General features: G+C 38.3%; 1 protein-coding gene across 1 annotated transcript in view; it reads left to right on the top strand.

Annotated features, from left to right (window-relative positions):
• The window catches only part of DNAH8 (dynein axonemal heavy chain 8), a 318,105-nt gene that overhangs the window by 52,523 nt on the left and 241,924 nt on the right, over positions 1–23,658 (top strand). Inside the window, exons 14-19 of the mRNA XM_039235325.1 lie at positions 3,148–3,335; positions 6,110–6,190; positions 6,597–6,713; positions 7,526–7,645; positions 14,700–14,835; positions 16,740–16,855. Of these exons, the coding sequence (XP_039091256.1) occupies positions 3,148–3,335; positions 6,110–6,190; positions 6,597–6,713; positions 7,526–7,645; positions 14,700–14,835; positions 16,740–16,855 (758 nt within the window). The remainder of the gene's footprint in view (positions 1–3,147; positions 3,336–6,109; positions 6,191–6,596; positions 6,714–7,525; positions 7,646–14,699; positions 14,836–16,739; positions 16,856–23,658) is intronic.

Below are 23,658 nucleotides of genomic sequence, written 5' to 3'. Positions count from 1 at the left end.
AAGAAACAGTATTTAAAAGTAAATTTGGAGACTATTCAAAGATAGCTATCCATAGATTCAGGGAAGTTTTCATTTTCCATTTTATCATGTTATACATTCAAATCTCAGTCTCAATCAGGGGAGAAAGAATTGTACTTTGCTTTTTTTCTTCCTTCCTTCCTCCCTTCCTTCCTTCCTTCTCCTTTCCTCCCTCACTTCTTTTCTTTCTTTTTCTATAACAGAATTTAACTTCACTTTGAGCTCCAGTAGATTCACAGTACTAGGGCTCTGTCTAGGTACCTCTGAGAGGTGCCGAGGCATCCGGCAGAGTTCACTTTGGGGCAGGGGAGGGCTGATTTAAGCCATCATCTATCCATGCTGGCATCATCTGGGGTGTTGTTACTCTGTGGGCTAATTGTCGGTCAGTTCAGTTTCCTGCTTTGTCCCATCTTAACCTTAAGCTTTATCCATAACCTTGATGGAACCTTGACTATAGTCTCTGATGGAAAGGTCTCTCCTTCCCATACCAGGATCCCCACTCCAGCAGGATCCAGAATTGCAAGCACAGGAAGCACAAATCCTGCAGTTGGGTCACTGGAAGTGATGGTTCGAGGAGCCACTCTCTTCTGCCTCTTGGTTCCTGACCCATATATTTTAGCTGTTGAAAACACATCACCGTTAAAAGCTTTTGATTCATTCATGCCTGCATCCCGGAGGACGGGGCCCCAACCCTGTAGGCTGTCTTCCCCACATGGCACCTTAGTTTAGCTTTTAATAAGCCACTCATAGCAGGCCAACTGTTTCTGGGTAATGAGTATGGTAGGACCCTATGGGTCCTAAAGAGAGTCAGCTAAGGAGCAATACTCTCAAAGGGGCATTAAGAGAAACTTAAAATTCACATTCTGGAAAAGGGCAGAAGAGAACTGTTAACTGAAGAATGGAGCATGTACTATTTTGCTTCTACAATACCATACCATACCCATTTCTACTTTTCTTTTTCCTGATGGTTTTCCCTCTTATTGGCACATGTTCAAAAACAAGTTCACCACTTACTTGTTCCATAAAGCTCCTCCCTGTTCTCCCTGTTCTTCCTCCTCCAGAGTCCTCTATATGCTTTATCTGCTGCTCTTTCTCATGACGCTTATTGCTTTATGATTCTGTCTTACCTCCCCTACACATTCCAAGGATGCTCTCTATGTCTCTTTCATCTTTGTGTCCTTTAAATAACAGTGATGGTAAATAAATAAATAAATAAATAACAGTGATAGCTGATACCTATATTGTCCTTACCATGTTCCAGTCTTCGTCAAAGCACCTTCTAAGCCTCATGGTGACCCCATGAGGAACTATAATTATCCTTGTTTTATAGAAGAGGAAACTGAGGTACTGAGAGATTAAGTCCCTTGCACAAGATCATCACACAGCTAGGAAATGACAAAGCTGGGATTTAAATCTGCCTTTTCCTAGTGGAAATGAATTGCTCTCCAAGGCTTCTCGTTATATTGATGTGGCTATATTTAACAATATAGGAACTCGGAATAATAATTGGGGACCTGGTGTTGGCCTCTTTTAGATGGTTGCTCTATAAAGTTTAATGAAATGTCACTCAGTCCGGAGCTGACTTCCTGGCTGTCATTATTCTTAGTGGTCTTGCTGACCATTTTGTCCTTTCAAGAAAGCTCAGTACAGCCTTAAGGAAGATAGATTTCATTAGATGAACGTTCCAAGGTTATTTTGGAATTTACTTGGGAGGATCAATGATTTCAGACCCTATTTATTTTTTATTTTTTTCACTTTGAAATCAACTTTAATTTGCATTTAGAGCCAACTTTCATACATCTCATGCTTTTTTTTTCCCTTTTCTAAAAAAATAGTTTATTGTCAAGTTGGTTTCCATATAACACCCAGTGCTCATCCCCACAAGTGCCTGTCAACCCCCTTCCCTTCCCACTCCACCACCCTCAGCCCTCAGTTTGTTCTCTGCATTCAAGAGTCCCTCATGGTTTGCCTCCCTCCCTCTCCCCCACTATTTCCCCCCTCTTTCTCCCCCATGGTCCTCTGTTAAGTTCCTCCTAATCCTCCTATATGTGCAAACATATGGTATCTGTCCTTCGTTGCCTGACTTATTTCTCTCAGCATAACACCCTCAAGTTCCATCCATGTTGCTACACATGGCCAGATTTCATTCTTTCTCATTTCAGGCCCAATTTAAAAAAGATTCCACAAGTTAGGTAAAATTTTTAGTTGAAATCCTTATGCAACCAGCAGCCTTAAGAACCATCTTCAGACTAATTGGTGAATAAAAGTCAACTAACTTCAAGGGGACATACAGACTATTTTATTTTACTAGAAATTCAATGCACTCACATTCTATGAAATCATGTGAGGCTTGGAAGATATATAGGAAATTCTCATGGTAGTAGTGTTTGTTAATATAAGGTATAATTTAAGCTAGCACATACTCATCTTGAAGTGTACTATTATTATGCCTCTAGAAATAATTCATGTTAGGATAACATATAAGCTATGGCTACTCACCACTAACTGGGATTATATAATTCAATTCATAATAAAAAGCATACCTGAAAATTCCTATGTATATGAAGGATATTCAGGCAGTAGTTTAGGTGTAGCCTAAAATAAATCTTCCTCGACATCCTAGAAGTTTACAGTGCCATGGTGTTTAATAAATATTAATTACTGATATTGAGCTTAGTTACCAGAAATTCAAGATGGAGGCTTAATTCAGATAAACCTCTTTAAAGAAGCAGTTTGGGGTTGCGGGAAAGAGTTTGTCATATGAGGTGTGTCATATTTTCCAGTTTTCTTGCTGGAGTTAAATCACCATTAAAATAAACTATATTGCATTATAGCTGCCTTAGACCCATTCACAAAAGTATTGCAGTTCATAGCATGAAGGCTATCTGTTCTTTGTCCATTTTTATCTCTCTGGATCTGATTGTATGGCTTTGCAGACACTCTGCATTTGTTTATCTGTTTTGAGCACTGACCGCATGTTAGATGCTATGCCTTAGCACCTACGATATCCAAAACTATTTATTGTTCTGTTAAGAAGTCAGTACCCAGTAGAGAGGACAGGCATGTAAACATGGCTGGAAGCAGAAAAGAAATCCAGAAAAACTAATGCCAATAATCATTTATTTGTAGCTCTACAAGCCACACTTTTTGTGAGACACCCAGAGACAGGGAAGTTGCTGGTTAATTTCGATCCCAAAATTTTGGAGGTTGTTCGGGAAACTAAGTGCATGATAAAAATGAAGCTGGATGTACCAGAACAGGCAAAGAGATTGCTAAAAATGGAGAGTAAATTGAAAGCAGATAAATTGCATTTGCAGGTAAGATAGATTATATTTTTAAATTATTTTTGAGGGAGTTTTTTGCTTTGGTAAAAGAAAAATATATCATTCGAGTTGTGCTGATGTGCTATTGAGGGGAAATTTGTTACTATGTTGATTCTTCATTTTTTTCAGTCTTATTGAGGTGCAGTTGACAAAATTGTAAGATATTTAAAGTGTGCATCACTATGATCTGATATACATATACAATGTGAAAGTATCCCTGTCATCTATTTAACGCATTCATTACCTCATATATATATGTGCATATATATTATATATGTTTGTTTCTTTTCAGTGAGAATGTTTAAGTTCTACTCTTTTAGTAAAATTCGATTATATGATATAGTGTTATCAGTTACAGCCACCATGTTATTCATCAGAGCCTCAGTCCTTATTCATCTTGTAGCTAAATGATTGTACCCTTTTACCAAACTCTTCCTATTCCCTCACCACCTCCAGCTCCTGGCAACCACTTTTCTGCTGTTTTTATAAGTTCAGGTTTTTAATTTTTTTAAATTAAAAACATTTTTTAATGTTTATTATTGAAAGAGAGAGAGAGACAGAGACAGAGTGTGAGCAGTGGAAGGGCAGAGAGAGAGGGAGGCACAGAATCCAAAGCAGGCTCCAGGCTCTGTCAGAGCAGAGCCTGATGCGGGGCTTGAACCCACGAACTGTGAGATCATGACCTGAGCTGAAGTCAGACACTTAACTGACTGAGCCACCCAGCCTTCCCCAAATTCAGCTTTTTTTAGATTCCACATATAAGTGGCATCAAACAGTATTGGTCTTTCTCTGTCTGCTTATTTCACTTAACATAATGCCTTCAAGGTTTATCCATATTGTTACAAGTAGCAGGATGTCTTTCTTTCTCATGGCTAAGTTAATAGTCCATTGCATATATATATATATATGCCATATTTCCTTCTTTTTTAAAAAAATTTTAATGTTTTATTTATTTTTGAGAGAGAGAGAGAGAGAGAGAGAGAGAGAGAGAGAGAGAGAGACAGTGTGAGCAGGGGAGGATCAGAGAGAGAATCCGAAATAGGCTCCAGGCTCTGAGCTAGCTGTCAGCACATAGCCCGACGCTATGTCACCCAGGTGCCCCATATACCATATTTTCTTTATACATTCATTTATTGATGGATGTTCCCGTATCTTGGCTATTGTAAATAACATGGGAGTCCAGATATCTCTTTGAGACACTGATGTGGGAATTGCTATATGGTATTTTTATTTTAATTTTTTTGAGGAAACTCCATATTGTTTTTCATAGTGGCTGCACCATTTTTACATCCACACCAACAGTATACACGTGTTCCCTTTTCTCCATATCCTGGCCAGCATTTGTTATCTCTTGGGTTTTTTGTTTGTTTTGACAGGTGTGAGATACCATCTCACTGTGGTTTTGATTTGTATTTCCCAGACAGTTAGTGATATTGACTACCTTTTCATTTATCTGTTGGCCATTTGTGTGTCTTCTTTGGAAAAATGTCTATTCAGTTCCTTTGCACGTGTTTTAACTTGATTGTTGTTTTGTTTTTGTTTTTCTTTTTACTGTTGAGTGTATCTATTTCAGACAGTAACTCTTTGTCGATATATGATTTGTAAATATCTTCTCCCATTCCATAGGCTGCCTTTTCATTTTGTTGATGATTTCCTTTGCTGTGTAGAAGGTTTTCACTTTGATGTAGTCCCACTTGTTTATTTTTGCTTTTGTTGCTTATGCTGTTGGTTAATCCAAAAATCATTGCCAAGATAGCTGTCAAAGAGCTTATCCCCATGTTTTCTTTTTAGAGTTTTACTGTTTCAGGTCTAAAATTTAAGTATTTAATCATTTTGAGTTTATTGCTGTGTGTGTATTATAAGATAGGTGCCCACTTTCATTCTTTAGCATGTGACGGTCTACTTTTCCCAATACTATGTATTGAGGAGACTGTCCTTTCCTCATTGTGTATTTTTGGCTCCTTTGTATATTCTTGCTTCTTTGTAAATTAATTGACCATATGTGCAGGGATTTATTTCTGGGCACCCTATTTTTTTCCTTTGTTTATTCTTTATTTTATTTTAAATTTCAATATAGTTAGCATCCTATGTTACATTCCCTTGTTTCTTGATAGCATTAAAATACTGATGTGCAAACCGAAGACTGGGAACAGAAAAGGCAGAAAGGAGTTGATAACTTTGAAACTATTAAGTAAACACTGAAACAGCTTAATATTATTAATTTGGGGAAGAATTAACTGGAATCCCTTTTTCACATCACCCCCTACAATAAATTTTGAAGTGGTCAAAAATTGATCTTTACGGTTCATCTCTAAAAATATCTAAAAGAAAATATATAAGCCTATTAATTCTGATTGTGCATACATTAATTTTGATTCAAGAAAAACAAGTGTGGCATCAAGCACACATAAGCATGCTTTAATGTGTCAGAAGACAAGGAACAGAAAGGGGCAAAACTTAATGAGAGACATCTTGAAAAGATAGTTATTCATGCTATTTAAAATTGCATAAATAGAGAAAGGTAATTAAATAATAAATATGAAAAATACAACTCTAGAAATCTCCACTGACTTGCTGTTTAATGGAGACACTAAAGTAATTTATAGGTGAGGAAAAGGTATGGTAAATTAATATAAACTTAGGTGAGCAGCCTTAATCTTGGCAAGACTATGAGGAAACAGGTATAATGAAAACTTCCTGGTATGAATCAAAATATGACTTGCTTTAAAATAAATTACAGTAAAACACACCATTTTGACTTTCAACAGGGTCTTCTGCAGTATTATGATGAGTTATGTCTGGAAGTGCCTTCAGTGTTTGTCAATCTGATGGCCCCGAAAATGAAAAAGGTTGGTAATGCCAAAGGTTTTATATTGATTTCCCTGTTGTTTAAAATTAGATTCCCGTTCCACAGATTATGGATTTTAGAACATCTATTCTTGCCTAGATCTGCTATCTTTCTAGTTCAACATTATAGCTCTATTTCTCCTATAGAATGATTTTTTTTCAACAAGTTTTGTTGCTGTTGAAAAACAACTAAATCTAAATAATGAGCACTTTCTAAGAATCCATGATTCTTCATAGACAGCCAAAGGTGATTAAAAAACAAAGTCACCTTTACCAAGTATAATGAAGAGAAATATAATTAAGGAAATATAATCTATAGTATTTCCAGGTAATAAAAAGAACCTTTTAAATAAATGCAAATGCTCTTGTTAATCATGGAAGCTGCTATGTTTTTTTTTCTTTTTCTAGGTGGAAACTGTGTTGAGGCAAGGGCTCACAATATTAACATGGTCATCTTTAACATTAGAAAGCTTCTTTCAAGAAGTTGACTCAGTTTTAGATATGTTCAATCAACTTTTAAAGAAGGTACGATAGATACATTTTTTTAAACTACATACATTAATACTCAGGCTATAAGTAATAATTTGCTTATCTGTGAAAGCCATTTAGGGGTGTGACTTTTAACTAAAAGGACATCTATTGAGTAAAAAAAATAATGCTTTATATTTCTCTAACTGCTCTAAGGCCTTTTCATGTAGGGTTTCCTTGTTGTCTCTCAATTACTTGACTTCAGTATGTTAAAATGGTAGTTCAACTCCACAGTGTAATTTAGAAAATGGGGATAATTGTAGACCATGGAAGATGGCAAAATGGAGAGCTTAAATATTAATACATCTAATGTTAGTTAGATGAGGCATTCACCTAATGGAGATTGTCTATTGATTTCTGACATCTTTTCTCCATAGAACATGCATACCTTCTTAGATATCCTTTTCTCTGATGACAGCAGGGTCAATAGACAAAACTCAGAGGCTTGAGAGTCAGATAAACGTAGGTACTATGATCTGCCTTTTGCTGGCTATGTGTTCCTTCCCAGGTTATTTTACTTAACTGAGCCTTTGTTTCTTTAGCTGTAAAAACTTGGATAGTAATGAATCATGGGCTAGAATAAGAATTTAAAGAGATAATGCATATCATATCATGGCACGTGTTGCTGTTCTATAAAACTTTACTTCCACATCAAGCTTTCTTTGAAAAATGTATTCCTCCAATTTCCACCAGATTATGCTTGGCTCAGGCCCCAAGTTTCTAGATATAGCACTCTAAATTATTTTATAACTCAAGTACATTTTGGATGAAAGAAGAGTTTTCCTCTCCATGTTTTTTCTTCTTGGTAGATCAATGACTTGTGTGAAATGCATATTGATACAGTTCTAAAGGAGATAGCCAAAACGGTGTTAATTTCCCTGCCTGAAAGTGGTGCCACCAAAGTAGAAGATATGTTGACACTCAATGAGGTATGCATTTATGTGTTCTATTTTAATCATAGAAATACTGACTCATATACCTAAAATGTGAATTTATAATCTAAAAGTGGAAATCTCTGTCAGTAGTATATAGACATCGTAGCTTTTGTGGAAAGCCTCAGATTCAAAGACTTATAAGGCTTCAACAACTCAAATCCATGGCCACACCCTAGATAGGATCTTACTAACATCCTCAACCTCATGCTGGGGTTTCCTGGGTTTGTCAGTGGTTTACTGCTCTTCCTCCTCTGTGTTTGCTCCCAGGGCAATATTGACTACCTCTTGGTTTTAACTACCACATCCTTGCCCTTTAAGTCACTCACATAAATCTGGGAGTCATTTGGACTCCTTTCCACATTCTCATTTCCTACCTCCACTCAGTCTTCAGGTTTAGCCAGTTTTTGCCTTTTACTCCGAGTTTGCTTGAGTTAATTCCCTCTTCTTTTCCATACTTACTACTACCCCCTTCTTAGGTCAGATCCTTAAGGCTCATTTTGAGTTTAGTACTTGATGTTATGATCTGACTGGTCTCTCTGTCTCTTTATCTGGTTCCATCATATCCATTCTCCACATTGCCACCAGATCTGATTGTGAAACTCGTGGTCTTAAATCCTTCAATGGCAGTGGCATCTAGTCTCTGTAGGACAAAACCTAACCTTAGTATCACATTATTCTGAAATTATTTGAGTATCTATTTATTCTCCATTGGCTCAAAATCACAAAGACAGGAACCCTACGGCCTAATACATATCACACATAACACAATTTCTCCTAGAAGCACTCACTTTATGTCTTGAACTGGACCCTTTTGTACTTCTTGCCTGCCATGTGCTTCTGCTACACTTACTCTGCTGGTTTGGGTCACCTTGCTAGTGCCTTTTTCAAGACAATGAAAGGTGGCTCTGTCTCATGGGCTCCAATCCAGCCTGTGGGATACAGGGACCTTTACCCCTCTTTCTATGAAAATTTAGCTTCTTTCCTGAACACTTCTTCATGCCTTTAGGTGTTTGGGTAAGCCAGATGGCCTCTTGCCTCAGGACTTAGACATGAGTCAGCCCCTTCATCCCCAAATTCTAGAGTACAGCGGTCAAGGTCTGTGAGTAGTCCTTTTGAAGGATGCTACGCTTATTTCTACCTGATCTCTACCAATGATCTAGCTTCCTTTTTATAATCTCAAGATGGGCAAAGAGCTAATGGTTGCCTCCCCTGCTACCACTTAAGAACTGACTTCTTTGTAATATGTAGGATCTTAAAATATTTGTTCCCAGTATTGGGGCCTTGGCTGTAACAGAGACAACACCAAACAACCCATTTTTACATCCTGTTCTTGGAGCATGCAAGTTTAAAATGACTGTGTCTTCCTGGCTATTCGTTCCTTCTATTATTGTTAAGCTTTTTATCCTTGAAGGTTATTGTGTTTGACATTAATATGGCTATACCAGCTTTGTTTGGTTATTATTTTCCAGATATATCTTTTTCTATTCTATTTTTTTCAACCTTTCTGGGTTCTCCTATTTTAGATTTTCTCCTGGAAAAAATATTTAGCTGAATTTTGTATTTAATCTCCTGTAAAAAAAAATCTATCATTTTTCAAAATTACTGTATAAACTTAATACACTTCCAGTTAGAATTCCTTTACAATTCTTTTTAATAAATTGGATTAAATTATATTATTTTAAAATAATGAATGAGGAACATGTAATAAAAAATGAAAATACTTAAGCCCATTGTAATCAAATTAAAATGGCATTAACAGGATAAAAAGATAATTTAGAGGGACAAAATAAAGAATCTAGGAGGAAAAAAATCACAATACAAAATTAATACATGTTGTAGATAGTATTTTTAGTTCAGTGGGGAAAATGATGGATTATTTAAATGGCACTGGCACGATACACTGTTTCTCAGGAAGAAAATATGATTAGGTACCTGTCTCTCTTGTTAAATTATTGAAGTATAGTTGATATACAATGTTATATTAATGTTTTAGGTGTACAACACAGTGATTTGACAATCCTATACATTACTCTGTGCTCACCATAATAAGCACTGTCACCATAAATTATTACAATATCATTGACTATTATGCTGTACTTTACATCTCTGTGACTGATTTATAACTGGTGGTTATAATTCCCATCACCTATTTTGCCCATCTCTCCAGAAAACAAACCATTTGTTTTCTGTATTTATGAGTCTGTTTCTGTTTTTGTTCTATTTGTTCATTTGATCATTTGTTTTGTTTCCATCCATGTTGTTGTAAATGGCAAGATCTCATTCTTTTTTTATGGAGGGTAATATTCCATTGTTTATATATACCACATCTTCTTTACCCATTCATCTATTGATGGGCACTTGGGTTGCTTCCATGATTTGGCTATTATAAATAATGCTGCAATAAGCATAGGGTGCATGTATCCCTTTAAATTAGTGTTGTATTTTTTGTGTAAATACCCAGTAGTAGTATGATTACTGAATCTATTTTTAACTTTTTGAGGAACCTCCATATTGTTTTCCACGGTAGCTGCACCACTGTTTGCATTTTCACCAATGGTGCAAGAGGGTTCCTTTCTCTCCATATTCTCACCAACACTTGTTTCTTGTGTTTTTGATTTTAGCCACTCTGACAGCTGTGAGGTAATAGCTCATTGTAGTTTTGATTTGTACTTCCCTGATGATCAGTGATGTTGAGCATCTTTTTATGTGTCTCTTGGTCATTTGTATGTCTTTTTGGAAAATGTCTTTTTGATGTTAAGTTTTTCCATTTTTTTTCAGTGGACTCCTTCAGGCTGGCTTCTATATTTTTAATACGACTCTAGTAGTTTTTGAAAGCTTCCTTGCTTTCTGGAACTAGAAGGTACCTTAGGCTCATCTTGTACATTTCCTGCCCCAGATCTGGGATTACCCATTTCTCTAGTCAGCCCTCATTCCTTTCCATGTTACCAGTGGAAAATGGTATACGGAGATCACAATCCTAGGAAATGCACTCATTTTAAACTTTTAGCTCTTCCTTATAGTATTATTTCTATATCTCTAAGTAATATACTTGGGGTACTATTTCTTGAATTAGCAAATTTGCACATTATTTTCTTCCCACTTTAATAAGTGAGCATTATCTCTTTGACCCTATCCTCTCTCTTTCCTCTCTTGTCTTCTCAATATAGTTATAAAATTATTTTTAATTGAACAGTGGTGTTAAGTAGCAACACTTTATTAGGCTTATATAAATAGCAGCCAATGCAGAACTAAGTACTGTACTTACAGTATATCTTTTCTTATACAAACTTTTTTTTTTGTGGGGGTTCTAATTACCCTTATTTTCACATTTTTCTTCAAATACACTATTATATCAGAGTCCAATTTTTCTCCCAAGAGACTTCCTCTCAGAGACCTCTGAATCCCTTTTTCAACCTGAGTTGATTACTGTCCAGGTCAGCTGCAAAATTACTAACCCAAGACTCTTCCCCATCTGCTCTATTTCCTGGATTCCATATTATTCTAGAAGGGAGAGCCTTTCAAATTCTATAATTCTTTTCTCAGCAACTGAAATTTTCCAAAGAAGTTTCCTGTTTCCTGCCCAGGGGCTAGTGGTAGTTTCCTGCCAGTCATTTTCTTCTCGCTCATTCTAGAATCTGAATATATGTATGTACTTCATACCAGGTCTTACTTATAAACAAACACAATTAAAAAGGGGCAGGGAATACCTATATCGATGCCCTTCTTTTTGTTCCACTTACAATAATCATCTTTTGTTGGGATGTACCTTTTAACTGTTGTGACACTGTCACCTGCTCAGTGGGGAAATATTCACACTTACCAGATAGAGTTTACTTCGAAAACACAAACAAAGAATTTTAATATGTATAGAAAGACTAATAGATCACACAAATCAGGGAAATTGGGATAGAACAATCAGATATCACAGCACAACAGAAGAAGTTATTACTATGAGATAAGTGATAAGTCTCCCACCTGCAAGTCAAGATACAAGAGGTGGAATTTTGAAGTGTTTTGCCAATCAATATGCCCCAGTGACTTGGATCAGAGGTATCTAAGGTCTAGTGATATGTGGGCTGCCTTTCCACAAACCTGCCATCAGGTGGGCCATTATAGTGAAGGCGGAGTAAGATTTAAAATGACGGGGCATGTCTGGTAATACTCTGGACAGAATTAACTTTTAGAAACATGCACACATAATGCTAATGTGGGAGTGAGTGGGAGGTTAGTTTGGGCCAACCAGTGGTTTCAGACCATATTTGGGCACCAGAGGTATTTGCAGGCAGGGAAATGGTCCTTGGTTTGGAGCATCTAACCATGGTTGTAGAATTAGATTAAGTTCATTATTAAAAAGCTATCATCCACAGGCTTCAAATCGGATCTTTTGCTCTATAATGCTGAGGCTGGGACTCTGCAAACTGCATTTATCTTTGGCCAGCTGACTCCCATTTAGGCTTTGCCCATCGTGGTGCTGGAAGGAGGGTGGAGGAGAAGGAAGGGACTTGCTCTTTGCTGTTTTTCTTCCTGTTCCCAATACAGTCAGACAACCTATCTTGACTGGCAGTGGCAATCCTAGGTTCTAGCTTTTTCCAGCTCTTCCAGGTCCAGCTTCTTGTGCTTCTCAGATGTACCAACACCATTAGGTCCTGCTCTGAGCTCCTGAGGCAGTAGCACCAGCTGGGCAGCTCCCTCACTTCCCAGCTCCAGCTCTAAATCCCTTAGCCTCTTGCCTTCACTCTCACACTCCCCAGGTACGGAAGCTGCTTCTTGCAGTAACTCTCCGTGTGACCTCTGCATCTCCTTTCACCTTTTTTTTTTTTTTTTTTTTTGGTCCTTTAACAGTTGTTTTACCAATTGTCTGTATTAAATCCTCTCATTCTGTTGGTTAAAATAGCTGGTGTGGCATCAATTTTCCTGACTGAACCCTGCCTGACATATCTGATTCTCGATAGGTATACAAATGGAATAAAAAATCAGGGAAATATGATTCAAGTTATGATAGGAAAAGTGGTAAATACACTGAAGGGTATTAAAAGTCATTTCAACAAAATCAACTTGGCTCCATGGAGACAGAAAGTAGATTAGTGGCTGCCAGGTCTGTGGAGATGGGTGATGAGGAGAGACTGCTAATAGGTTGTGGGAGTTCTTTGCGGGGTTGGGGGAGATGAAAATGATCTGGAATTAGATAGCAGCAATGGTTGTGCAGCTCTGTGACTATACCAAAAACCAATGAATTATACACTCTACAAGGGTACTTTTGTGCTATTACATTATGAATTGTATCTCAAGTTAAAAAGAAAAAAGAGAAAGAAAATCATTTTGACTGTCTTCCAGTCTGTCCCTGGACTGCCCCTCAGTCTTTCAGTCTGTTCTTCACTGAGTTCTAAGAATGGCCCATGGAGAAAGTTTTCCACCTCTTCAAAATCTAAGTCCTCCAGAGGGGCTCTAGATCTCCCACCTTCTTCCCCTCCTGGCAACCTTCTTCCCAGAGTCTTCTTCCCTTTCTTCTAGATCTTCAACTTTGTCCCTTCCACCGGACCCCTCCCCCTCGCTGTCTAATGTGCTAGATTATCTTTTCCTTGCCAACAAACAAAAACTTCCCCACATCTCCCTTTACTTCTCGTTCCCAACCAAACTTCGCCAGCGTCTCATGTGTGCTGTCTTCACTTTCTCATCTTTCATTTCCCACCTCCATTTGCTTTCCCCCAATTCCTAGCGCAGGTGGTTTCTGGCAGGGATTATTATTTGTAATAACTTGATGAAGATGTGGTTCCCACACCATACAATTTTACCCATTTAAAGCGTACAATTCCATGGTTTGAGTTTATTCATGGAGTTGTACAGCCATCACCACAATTTTAGAACATTTAGAACACAATTTAATCTCAATTCCTCCAGCCCTAGGCAACCACGAATCCATTTTCTGCCTTTTTGGAATTGTAAACTTCCTCTCAAAACCTATTCAAAAAGTTCAGGAAAGCTGAGCACAGACTTTTAAATCAGACAATGCTGGTTTTAAACACCTACGTTTACCACCTGCTATGTGATTTTGGACGAGTTTCTGATTCTTTCTGAGCCTGTTTTCTAATCTGTGAAATGGGGACAGTAATATTACCCATCCCAAGCAGTTGTCATTTAATTAAATGAGTTAATACACATAAAGCTCTTAAATTGATGCCTGTTGTAAGTGAGCACTATGCCCACTTAAAAACCTTATCTCGTTTGAATCTCAAAGCAACACTTTGGATTGTCTTTTTTTTAAAACTTCTTATTTTCAACTTTTGACATCATTATCTCTCCTGTCTTTCAGCCTTCTTTTTTCTTTCTTTTCTTAACTTCTCTTCTTTCTTTCTTTCTTTCTTTCTTTCTTTCTTTCTTTCTTTCTCTCTCTCTCTCTCTTTCTTTCTTTCTTTCTTAATTTTCCTTCCTTCCTTCCTTCCTTCCTTCCTCCCTCCCTCCCTTACCTCCCTCCTTCCCTCTTTCTTTCTTTCTTTCGTTCTTTCTTTCTTTCTTAGTTTTCCTTCCTTCCTTCCTTCCTTCCTCCCTCCCTCCCTTACCTCCCTCCTTCCCTCTTTCTTTCTTTCTTTCTTTCTTTCTTTCTTTCTTTCTTTCTTTCTTTCTTAGTTTTTCTTCCTTCCTTCCTCCCTCCCTTCCCTCCCTCCCTCTCTCTCTCTCTCTCTCTTTCCTTCTACCGCCAACACAGGGCTTGAACTCATACCCCAAGATTAAGAGTGGTATGTTCTACTGACAGAGCCAGCCAGGCACCCCTGCCTTCTTTCTTTTCACCATATAAATGTGAAGGTAGATGTTTATGTGTGATTGAGTCAGATAAGTTTTTCTTTTTCTCTCCTCTTTTTCTATGCTTGGGCCTTAGTAGGTATGCCTTTAGCCATTGAGAGTCTAGGATCTGAAACATGATGCTATTGGCAACTAACTCTAGTTATTTTCAAGTGCTGTTAATTACAGTTTTATAAATTAAAGTTACATGAATAAGTTTCACAGTATTTTTAAGCATCTGTAAATTAATAGTCATTGCTTTTTTTAATAGACATACACAAAAGAATGGGCTGAGGTTCTAAACCATAAAAGTAAGCATGTGGAAGAAGCAGTCAAAGAACTTATATCAATATTTGAAACTATTTATGAAGTTAAGGACAGTGGAAAAGCAGCAAAACCGTCACCAGGTAATTTTGCTAGTTCTGAAATTTGAATCACAAGAGTTATAGATATGTTTTCAGATGGGTGCCTTTTGCTTAGTGGGTATCACAATTCCAGACTCCCTGGGGGAAAGCATGTGCTCAGCATATACCACGTCATTTGCAGAAACTGCTTAGGCAACGTGAGCCCTTTTTATCAGCTAGAGAATAGTGGGAATCAGGACCAATGTTATAAGCAGTCTCAGGCTTGCCATGTTAATCTCCTCTGTCTGTCTGTCTGTCTGTCTCTCTCTCTCTCTCTCTCTTTCTTTCTAGCACAGCATTCTAAAATGTCTGGAGACATTTTTGGTCATTGTGCAGCATGGGGGATGTTATTGGCATCTAGTGGGTAGAGGTCAGGGGTGCTGGTGACAATCCTACAGGGCACAGGACAGCCTTCAGTAACCAAGAATATCAAGACTGCTAAGAATGAACTCTTGCCATTTGCAACAACATGGATGGAATGGTTAGAACTAGAGTGTGTTATGCTAAATGAAATAAGTCAGTCAGAGAAAGATAAATGTCACATGATTTCATTCATCTGTGGAATTTAAGAAACACAACAGATGAACATAGGGGAAGGGATGGAAAAATAAGATAAGTACAGAGAGAAAGTCAAACCGTAACAGACTCTTGAATACAGACAACACACTGAGGGTTGCTGGAGGGAAATTGGTTGGGGAATGGGCTTAATGGGTGATGAACATTAAGGGGGGCCCTTGTTGGGATAAGCAGTGGGTGTTGTATCTAAGTGATGAATCACTGAATTCTATTTCTGAAACCATTATTACACTATATGTTAAGTAACTTGGATTTAAATAAAATTTAAAAAAATAGTGCTGGGGTGTACGGGTGGCCCAGTCGGTGAAGTGTCTGACTTCAGCTAAGTTCATGATCTCACAGTTCATGAGTTCAAGCTCCATGTCAGGCTCTGTGCTACAGTTCAGATCCTGGAGCCTGCTTCAGATTCTGTATCTTCCTTTCTCTGTGCCTCCCCCAGTCACACACACACATACTCTCTCTCTCTCAAAAATAAATAAATATTTTTTAAAAAATAGTGCCAAGGCTAAGAAACTATGAGTTTAAATAAGTATTGACAGAATATCTTCTTTCTCATAAAATTTTTCCACCTAATTAGCTTTCTTCAGCAGTGTCAAAACCCCCAAAAATCAGCTCATTAAATTAGAGTACTCAAAAGGTAAACACATATTTTAGAAAGATAATATGTAAAATGCTCTTAAAATTTTTATGAGGTGGGGAGGGGCAGACAGAGAGGAAGAGAGAGAATCCTAAGCAGGCTCCATGCCCAGTGCAGAGCCTGATGTAGGACTCCATCTCACGACTGTGAGATCATGACCTGAACTGAAATCAAGAGTCAGACACTTAAGACTTGAGCTTTCCAGATGCCCCAAATTATTTCTTAATTCTATATACTAAGATGCAGCATATTTTATTTATTAATTTTAAGATGCAGCATATTTAAAGAGTACATTTCTTTGTAGAATTATGATTCTATTGAGATGAGTGATTTAAATTGAATTCAAAGATGATTCCTACAGAAACAAGTCTTAAATTTTTAATAAAGAACTTTTAATTTTTTAAATGTTTAATTATTTTTGAGAGAGAGAGAAAGAGAGCAAGATGAGTGGAGGAGAGGCAGAGGGAGACACAGAATCTGAAGCAGGCTCCAGGCTCTGAGTTGTCAGCACAGAGCCCAAACACAGGGCTCAAACCCACAGACCTAGCTAAAGTCAGACACTTAACTGATGGAGCCACCCAGGCATCTCTAATTAAGAACTTTTAGCGAAGGGTTTCCTAAGAAGTTTTGTGGTATGGAATAAACAAAATGCTCAACACTAAAGGTTATGGTTTTATTTTATCTTTATCTACAGAACAGAGGAAACATGTTGTCTTTGGAAGTGAAACAGAAGAGGGTGAAAACACTGATTATGACACTAATATCATCCCTGAGGTTGCTGTTAATGATAAAGAAGATGAATTTAAGAAGGTATTTACTATGAAATAACCTCACACAGTTTATTAGAATTATGACTCTTTGGATTATAGATGACCCTGACTAGTGCTTCCTCCAGGCAGTTCTGCAGCCAGCCTGTATGGACTTATAGCCAATCTGGACTTATAACAAAATCCAGAATACATAATTTTCGATGCTACACTGTAGGCTCTGGCAAGATACAGCAATCCTTCTAGCTTTCCCCAACACTATCACCTTTTAACGTGATTCTGCCAGTATAGTTATAATTAATTATCTCCCTTTATTGTGATTGACCATGTTTTCTTATATAGTAAATGTCATACTTCTGGGATTGTCATAAGAATCCATTTGACTCAGCACATGGTAGTCACTTAATATATATTTGGGAATACATTTATACATTGTATAAACAAGGCTTAGAGATGGAGACATATGGGACATTTTTGGGGAATAATGGATAAGCAAGTTTGGCTATGTAGTTAAGTATCTGTAGGTGATAAATTTGGAATAAATCTGCATAGTTTCTACCAAAAAAAAAAAAAGAATCCATTTGACTCAAGATGTTTTTAGATACTGTATTTAATAGAGTTACCTATATTGCAAGGCCAGATTTTGATTCATTTGGGCCCCAAGGATCTGCATATTTCACTAGCACTGCAGATAGCCTGTGGACTCCTCTCCAGAAGAAACCCTGTGTGGGGAGATTTTCACACTGTGTTGAGATGTATTGAGAGTGAAGGTTGAGAAGGACTCATGAGTTTTCTTGTTCCTTTCTAAGCCTCACCCCTCCTGTCATGCCTCATTTCTAAATGATGCTCCCACATGTGTGCTAATCCCTGCTTTCTCTTACTTCTGCCAGCTCTCTTTTAATCCCTCACATGCATCTTCTTTTCCTTCTTTCTCTATTTTACATCTTTAACACACTCTTTTTTTTTTAACAAATAGTTTGTCAAATTAGTTTCCACATAACACTCAGTGCTCATCCCCACAAGTGCCCTCCTCCATGCCCATCCCCCCTCCCCCCCACATCCATCAGTCCTCAGTTTTTGTCAGCATTCAAGAGTCTCTCATGGTTTGCCTCTCTCCCTTTCCCCCACCATTTCCGCCCTTCTTCTCCCCCTTGGTCCTCCGTCAAGTTCCTCCTAATCCTCCTATACGTGCAAACATATGATATTTGTCCTTCTCTGCCTGACTTATTTCGCTCAGCATAACACCCTCAAGGTCCATCCATGTTGCTACACATGGCCAGATTTCATTGTTTCTCATTGCCATGTAGTATTCCATGGTATAGATAAACCACATCTTCTTGATCCATTCATCTGTTGATGGACACTTAGGCTCTTTCCATGTTTTAGCTATTGTGGAGAGTGCTGCTATGAACATTGGGGTACATGTGCTCCTATGCCTCAGCATTTCTGTATCCCTTGGGTAAATTCCTAGCAGTGCTATTGCTGGGTCATAAGGGAGTTCTATTGTTAGTTTCCTGAGGAACCTCCACACTGTTTTCCAGAGGGGCTGTACCAGTTTACATTCCCACCAACAGTGTAGGAGGGTGCCCGTTTCTCCACATCCTCGCCAGCATCTAGAGTTCTCTGATTTGCTCATTTTAGCCACTCTGACTGGCGTGAGGTGGTATCTCAGTGTGGTTTTGATTTGTATTTCCCTGATGAGGAGGGATGCTGAGCATCGTTTCATGTGTCTGTTGGCCATCTGGATGTCCTCTTTGGAGAAGTGTCTGTTCATATCTTCTGCCCATTTCTTCACTGGGTTGTTTGTTTTTCGGGTGTGGAGTTTGGTGAGTTCCTTATAGATTCTGGATATTATCCCTTTATCTGATATATCATTTGCAACTATCTTTTCCCATTCTGTTGGTTGCCTATTAGTTTTGTGGGCTGTTTCCTTTGCTGTGCAGAAGCTTTTAATCTTGATGAGGTCCCAATCGTTTAGTTTTGCTCTTGATTCCCTTGCTTTTGGGGATGTGTCAAGCAAGAAGTTGCTGCGGTGGAGGTCAAGGAGGTTGTTTCCTGCTTTCTCCTTTAGGGTAACACACACTCTTAAGTAGCACACATCTGTTCTACTTTCACCTTCTTCGGCAAGAAGGACATCATCAATGGATAGAGAAGCACTTCCCAGCTGAATAGATTTTAGCTGCTGATTTCTTCTCAGTACCATGCTCCAGGCAGCCATTATCAAGCAGTAGGAGTCAGCTGGAGTGAGGAAGTGTATGCCCATGCCAGCCATCCTTCTCTTCCTTTTTAAAAAAATATTTATTTAATTTTGGGAGAGTGCAAGCAGGGGAGGGACAGAGAGAGAGGAATGGAGGATCTGAAGCAGGCTTTGCACTGACAGGCTCACAGCAGTGTGCTGGATGTGGGGCTCAAACTCACAAACCAGGAAATCATGACCTGAGCTGAAGTTGGTCACTCAGCCAACTGAACCACCCAGGTTCCTCATTCCTTCTCTTCCAATTTTGTTCCCTTTGACACTGGCCAGGGCTCCTAGAGCAAGTCTGATTATCATCAAAGTCTCTTCAGTTGGGAGATCACTTGGAGCTGCATTAGTACAGTCATTTCCTACATAGTCTCTGTCTCTCCGATCCATCATCCTCCACGGTGCTGCCAGAATGGTCTATCTGACATAAAAATCTGATTCTGTCATGCCTGTGTTTTAGCTAGTAATTCACCAGCCTCATCATATTCCTCTTTGATTGTGCCTGATAACCTTGCCTTCTGACCCTACTCAACCTGGGTGGTCCACCTCGTCTCAGAGGAGCAGTGTGTAGAGCAGAGAAGAGCATTATGGCCAGAGCCTGGCCCTGGAGGTGTGACTCACTGTGCAGGCAAGACCTGGGGCCCACATCCCTGCCCAGACTCAATACTTGTTCTGTGTTCTGACCAATGAACTTGGCGACTCCTCTGGAGGGAAAGAAGGACTTAGACAAAGGGGCAAACCATGGTCCCAGGATGGTGGAAGTTTTATCCCATATATTTTGGTACTGTACATTAAAAAAATACATTTATCCTCTAAACTGAGCTTTTTGTTTATTTTATTTTTTTCATTTTAATGTGGAATCTTTTATTTATTTTTAAATATAATTTATTGTCAAGTTGGCTAACATACACTGTGCTCTTGGCTTTGAGGGTAGATTCCCGTGATTCATCGCTTACATACAACACCCAGTGTTCATCCCAACAAGTGCCCTCTTCAATGTCCATCACCCATTTTCCCCTCTCTCCGCCCCCCATCAACCCTCAGTTTTTTCTCTATGTTTAAGAGTCTCTTATGGTTTGTCTCCCTTCTTCTCTTTTTGTAACTATTTCTTCCCCTTCCCTTCCCCCATGGTCTTCTATTCAGTTTCTCAAGATCTGCATGAGTGAAAACATATGATATCTGTCTTTCTCTGACTGACTTATTTCATTTAACATAATACTCTCCAGTTCCATCCACATTGCTGCAAGTGGAAGAATTTCATTCTATCTCATTGCCAAGTAGTATTCCATTGTATATATAAACCACATCTTCTTTATCCATTCATTAGTTGATGGACATTTAGGCTCTTTCCATAATTTGGCCATTGTTGAAAGCGCTGCTTTAAACATTGGGGTATATGTGCCCCTATGCATCAGCACTCCTGTATCCCTTGGGTAAATTCCTAGTAGTGCTATTGCTGGGTCATAGGGGAGTTCTAGTGTTAATTTTTTGAGGAACCTCCACACTCTTTTCCAGAGCAGCTGCACCAGTTTGCATTCCCACCAACAGTGTTCCCGTTTCTCCACATCCTCGCCATAAGCTGAGCTTTTTGTAAGATAAAAACTTATGCCCATACCCCCAACCATTAAGAAATGTTCCACATTTAATAAGTGGGCCAATTATTGAGGATTGAGCAAACCAAGATTATTTCAAAAAAAGTGGTTTTTAAATATGTCCATTTATTTTTGAGAGAGAGACAGACAGAGCGTGAACAGGGAAGAGCAGAGAGAGAGAGAGGGAGACACAGAATCTGAAGCTGACTCCAGGCTCTGAGCTGTTAGCACAGACCCTGATGCAGGGTTCAAACTCACAAACCACAAGATCATGACCTGGCTTGGGGCGCCTGGGTGGCTTAGTCGGTTGAGCGTCCGACTTTCGCTTAGGTCATGATCTCGCGGTTTGTGGGTTCTAGCCCCGTGTCGGGCTCTGTGCTGACTGCCAGCTCAGAGCCTGGAGCCTGTTTCAGTCTGTGACTCCCTCTCTCTCTGACCCTCCCCTGCTCACGCTGTCTCTCTCTCTGCTAGAAATGAATAAAACATTTAAAAAAAAAAAATTAAAAAAAAAAGATCATGACCTGGCTGAAGTCAGATGCTTAACTGACTGAGCCACCCAAGCACCCCTGAATAAAGTGTTTTTGAACTCTGGCTTTGAATAGATCTTACGGTTTACTAGGATGTTTATGAAATGCAGTTATTGAAATATTGTTATTTGTTTAAAAATACACAGGTAAGTTATGATTGAAATTATTTCTATAATATAATTAAAATTGTATAGTTTATTATTTACCTTCACATGTCACTTCTAATATTGCATTATTGCTTTGGGGTGTTAGAGTTCTTATTTTTTACACTGGATTTAATAGTATTTCCTTTTTAAAAGATTTTATTTCCAGGTGTACAGCTTTATAATTTGACATCTGTATACACTACTAAGTGATCACCACCACAAGTCTCATTACTGTCCATCATCATACAGTTGACTCCCTTTACCCATTTCATCTACTTGTCAACTCCCTTTCCCTCTGGTAACCACTGGTCTGTTCTTTGTATTTATGCATTTGTTTTTGTTTTATTGTGTTTATTTGTTTTGTTTATTTGTTTTATTTGATTTCAAATGTGAGTGAAATTATATGGTATTTCTCTCTCTTTGTCTGGCTTACTTTGCTAAGTAATAATCCCCTCAAGGTCCATCCATGTTGTCACAAATGGCAAGATTTCATTCTTTTTTAAGGCTGAGTAGCATTCCACTCTATAAATATACCATATCTTCTTTATCCACTTATCTATCAGTGGACATTTAGGCTGTTTCCATATCTTGGCTATTATAAATAATGCTGCAGTAAACATAGGGGTGCATATATCTTTTTAGAATAGTGATTTCATATTTTGGGGACAAATACCCAGAAGTGAAAAAGCTGGGTCATATGGTGGCTATATTCTTAATTTTTTCATAGTGACTTAACTGACTGAGCCACCCAGGTGCCCCTCATTTAAAATATTTGTTGATTAGAATATACTTATTGCCATTTTGTTAATTGCTTTCTGGCTATTTTTGTAACTTCTCTCTGTTCCTTTCTCCTTTTTCCCTCTTCTCTTGTGGTTTGATGACTTTGTTTAGTGTTCTGTTTAGTCTCCTTTCTCATTTTCTTTGTATTTTGCTTTGTGGTTACTTTGAGATTTACATAACATATCCCATTTGAATTGCCGTCTTTTTAAAATTGACAGCAACATAGCTAAATAAGTCAGGCAGAGAAGGACAAATATCGTATGTTTGCACGTATAGGAGGATTAGGAGGAACTTAACGGAGGACCATGGGGGAGAAGAAGGGGGGAAATGGTGAGGGAAAGGGAGAAAGGCAAACCATGAGAGACTCTTGAATGCTGAGAACAAACTGAGGCCTGATGGATGGGTGGGGGGGGAGATGGACATGGAGGGGGGCACTTGTGGGGGTGAGCACTGGGTGTTATATGGAAACCAACTTGACAATAAACTATTTGTAAAAAAAATTGACAGCAACATAATTTAAACACAGTTCAAAACTTTTTATAAGTCAGTGGCCCACTACTTTTATTATATATTTTCCTTTTCCAGTGAGATTTTTACTTCCATATGTTTTGTTATTATTAATTAGTGCCAATATTTTTTAACATAATCAAATCCCTTTTACATTTCTTTAGGGTCAGTGTAGTGGTGAATAGCTTTTGCTTAACTGGAAAGCTATTAATCTCTCCTTAAATTCTGAATGATAATCTTGCCACCTAGAGAATTCTTGTTTGGAAGTTTTTTTTCTCCTTTCAGCTCTTTGAATATGTCATGCCACTTCCTTCTGGCCTATAAAGTTTCTGCTGAAAAATCTGATTGCCTAATGGGGTTTTCCTTGTATGTAACAAGTTGTTATTTTGTAACAAGGATGACTTAAAAAAATTTAATGTTTATTTATTTTTGAGAGAGAGAGAGACAGAGCATGAGTGAGTGAGGGTCAGAGAGAAAGGGAGACACAGAATTTGAAGCAGGCTCCAAGGCTCCGAGCTGTCAGCACAGAACCTGGTGCAGGGCTTAAACTCATGAACTATGAGATCATGACCTGAGCCAATGTTGATGTTTAACCAATTGAGCCACTCAGACACCCCTCTTTATCCTTAATTTTTGTCATTAAAAAAATTTTTTTTAATTCAGAAAGAGAGAGAGTGCAAATGGGGGAGAGGGGCAGCATGGACCCTGACGTGGGGCTCGATCCCATGACCCTGAGATCATGACCTGAGCCAAAATCAAGAGTTGGATGCTCAACTGACTGAGCCACCCAGGCGCCCTGACTTTTATCATTCTAATAATAATGTGTCTTGATGTGGATATCTTTGTGAGTTCATCTTATTTGGAACTCTGTGCTTTATGCACATGAATGTCTGATTCCTTCTTCAGACTAGGGAAGTTTTTAGCCTTTAAATAATTTTTTTCTGGATCTTTCTCTCTCTTATCCTCATGGAATTCCTATAAGCACTTTTCCCACAAGATATTTTCCCAAAAGTCCCTTAGGGTATTTTTGTTTTTCTTACTTCTGTTTTCAT

The sequence above is a fragment of the Hyaena hyaena genome, unplaced genomic scaffold (assembly GCF_003009895.1).
Source record: "Hyaena hyaena isolate Hyena2069 unplaced genomic scaffold, ASM300989v1 scaffold_96, whole genome shotgun sequence".
NCBI classification, from domain to species: Eukaryota; Metazoa; Chordata; class Mammalia; order Carnivora; family Hyaenidae; genus Hyaena; species Hyaena hyaena.
Note: the sequence above shows the minus strand (reverse complement) of the source record. Positions and strands in the feature narration are given on the sequence as shown.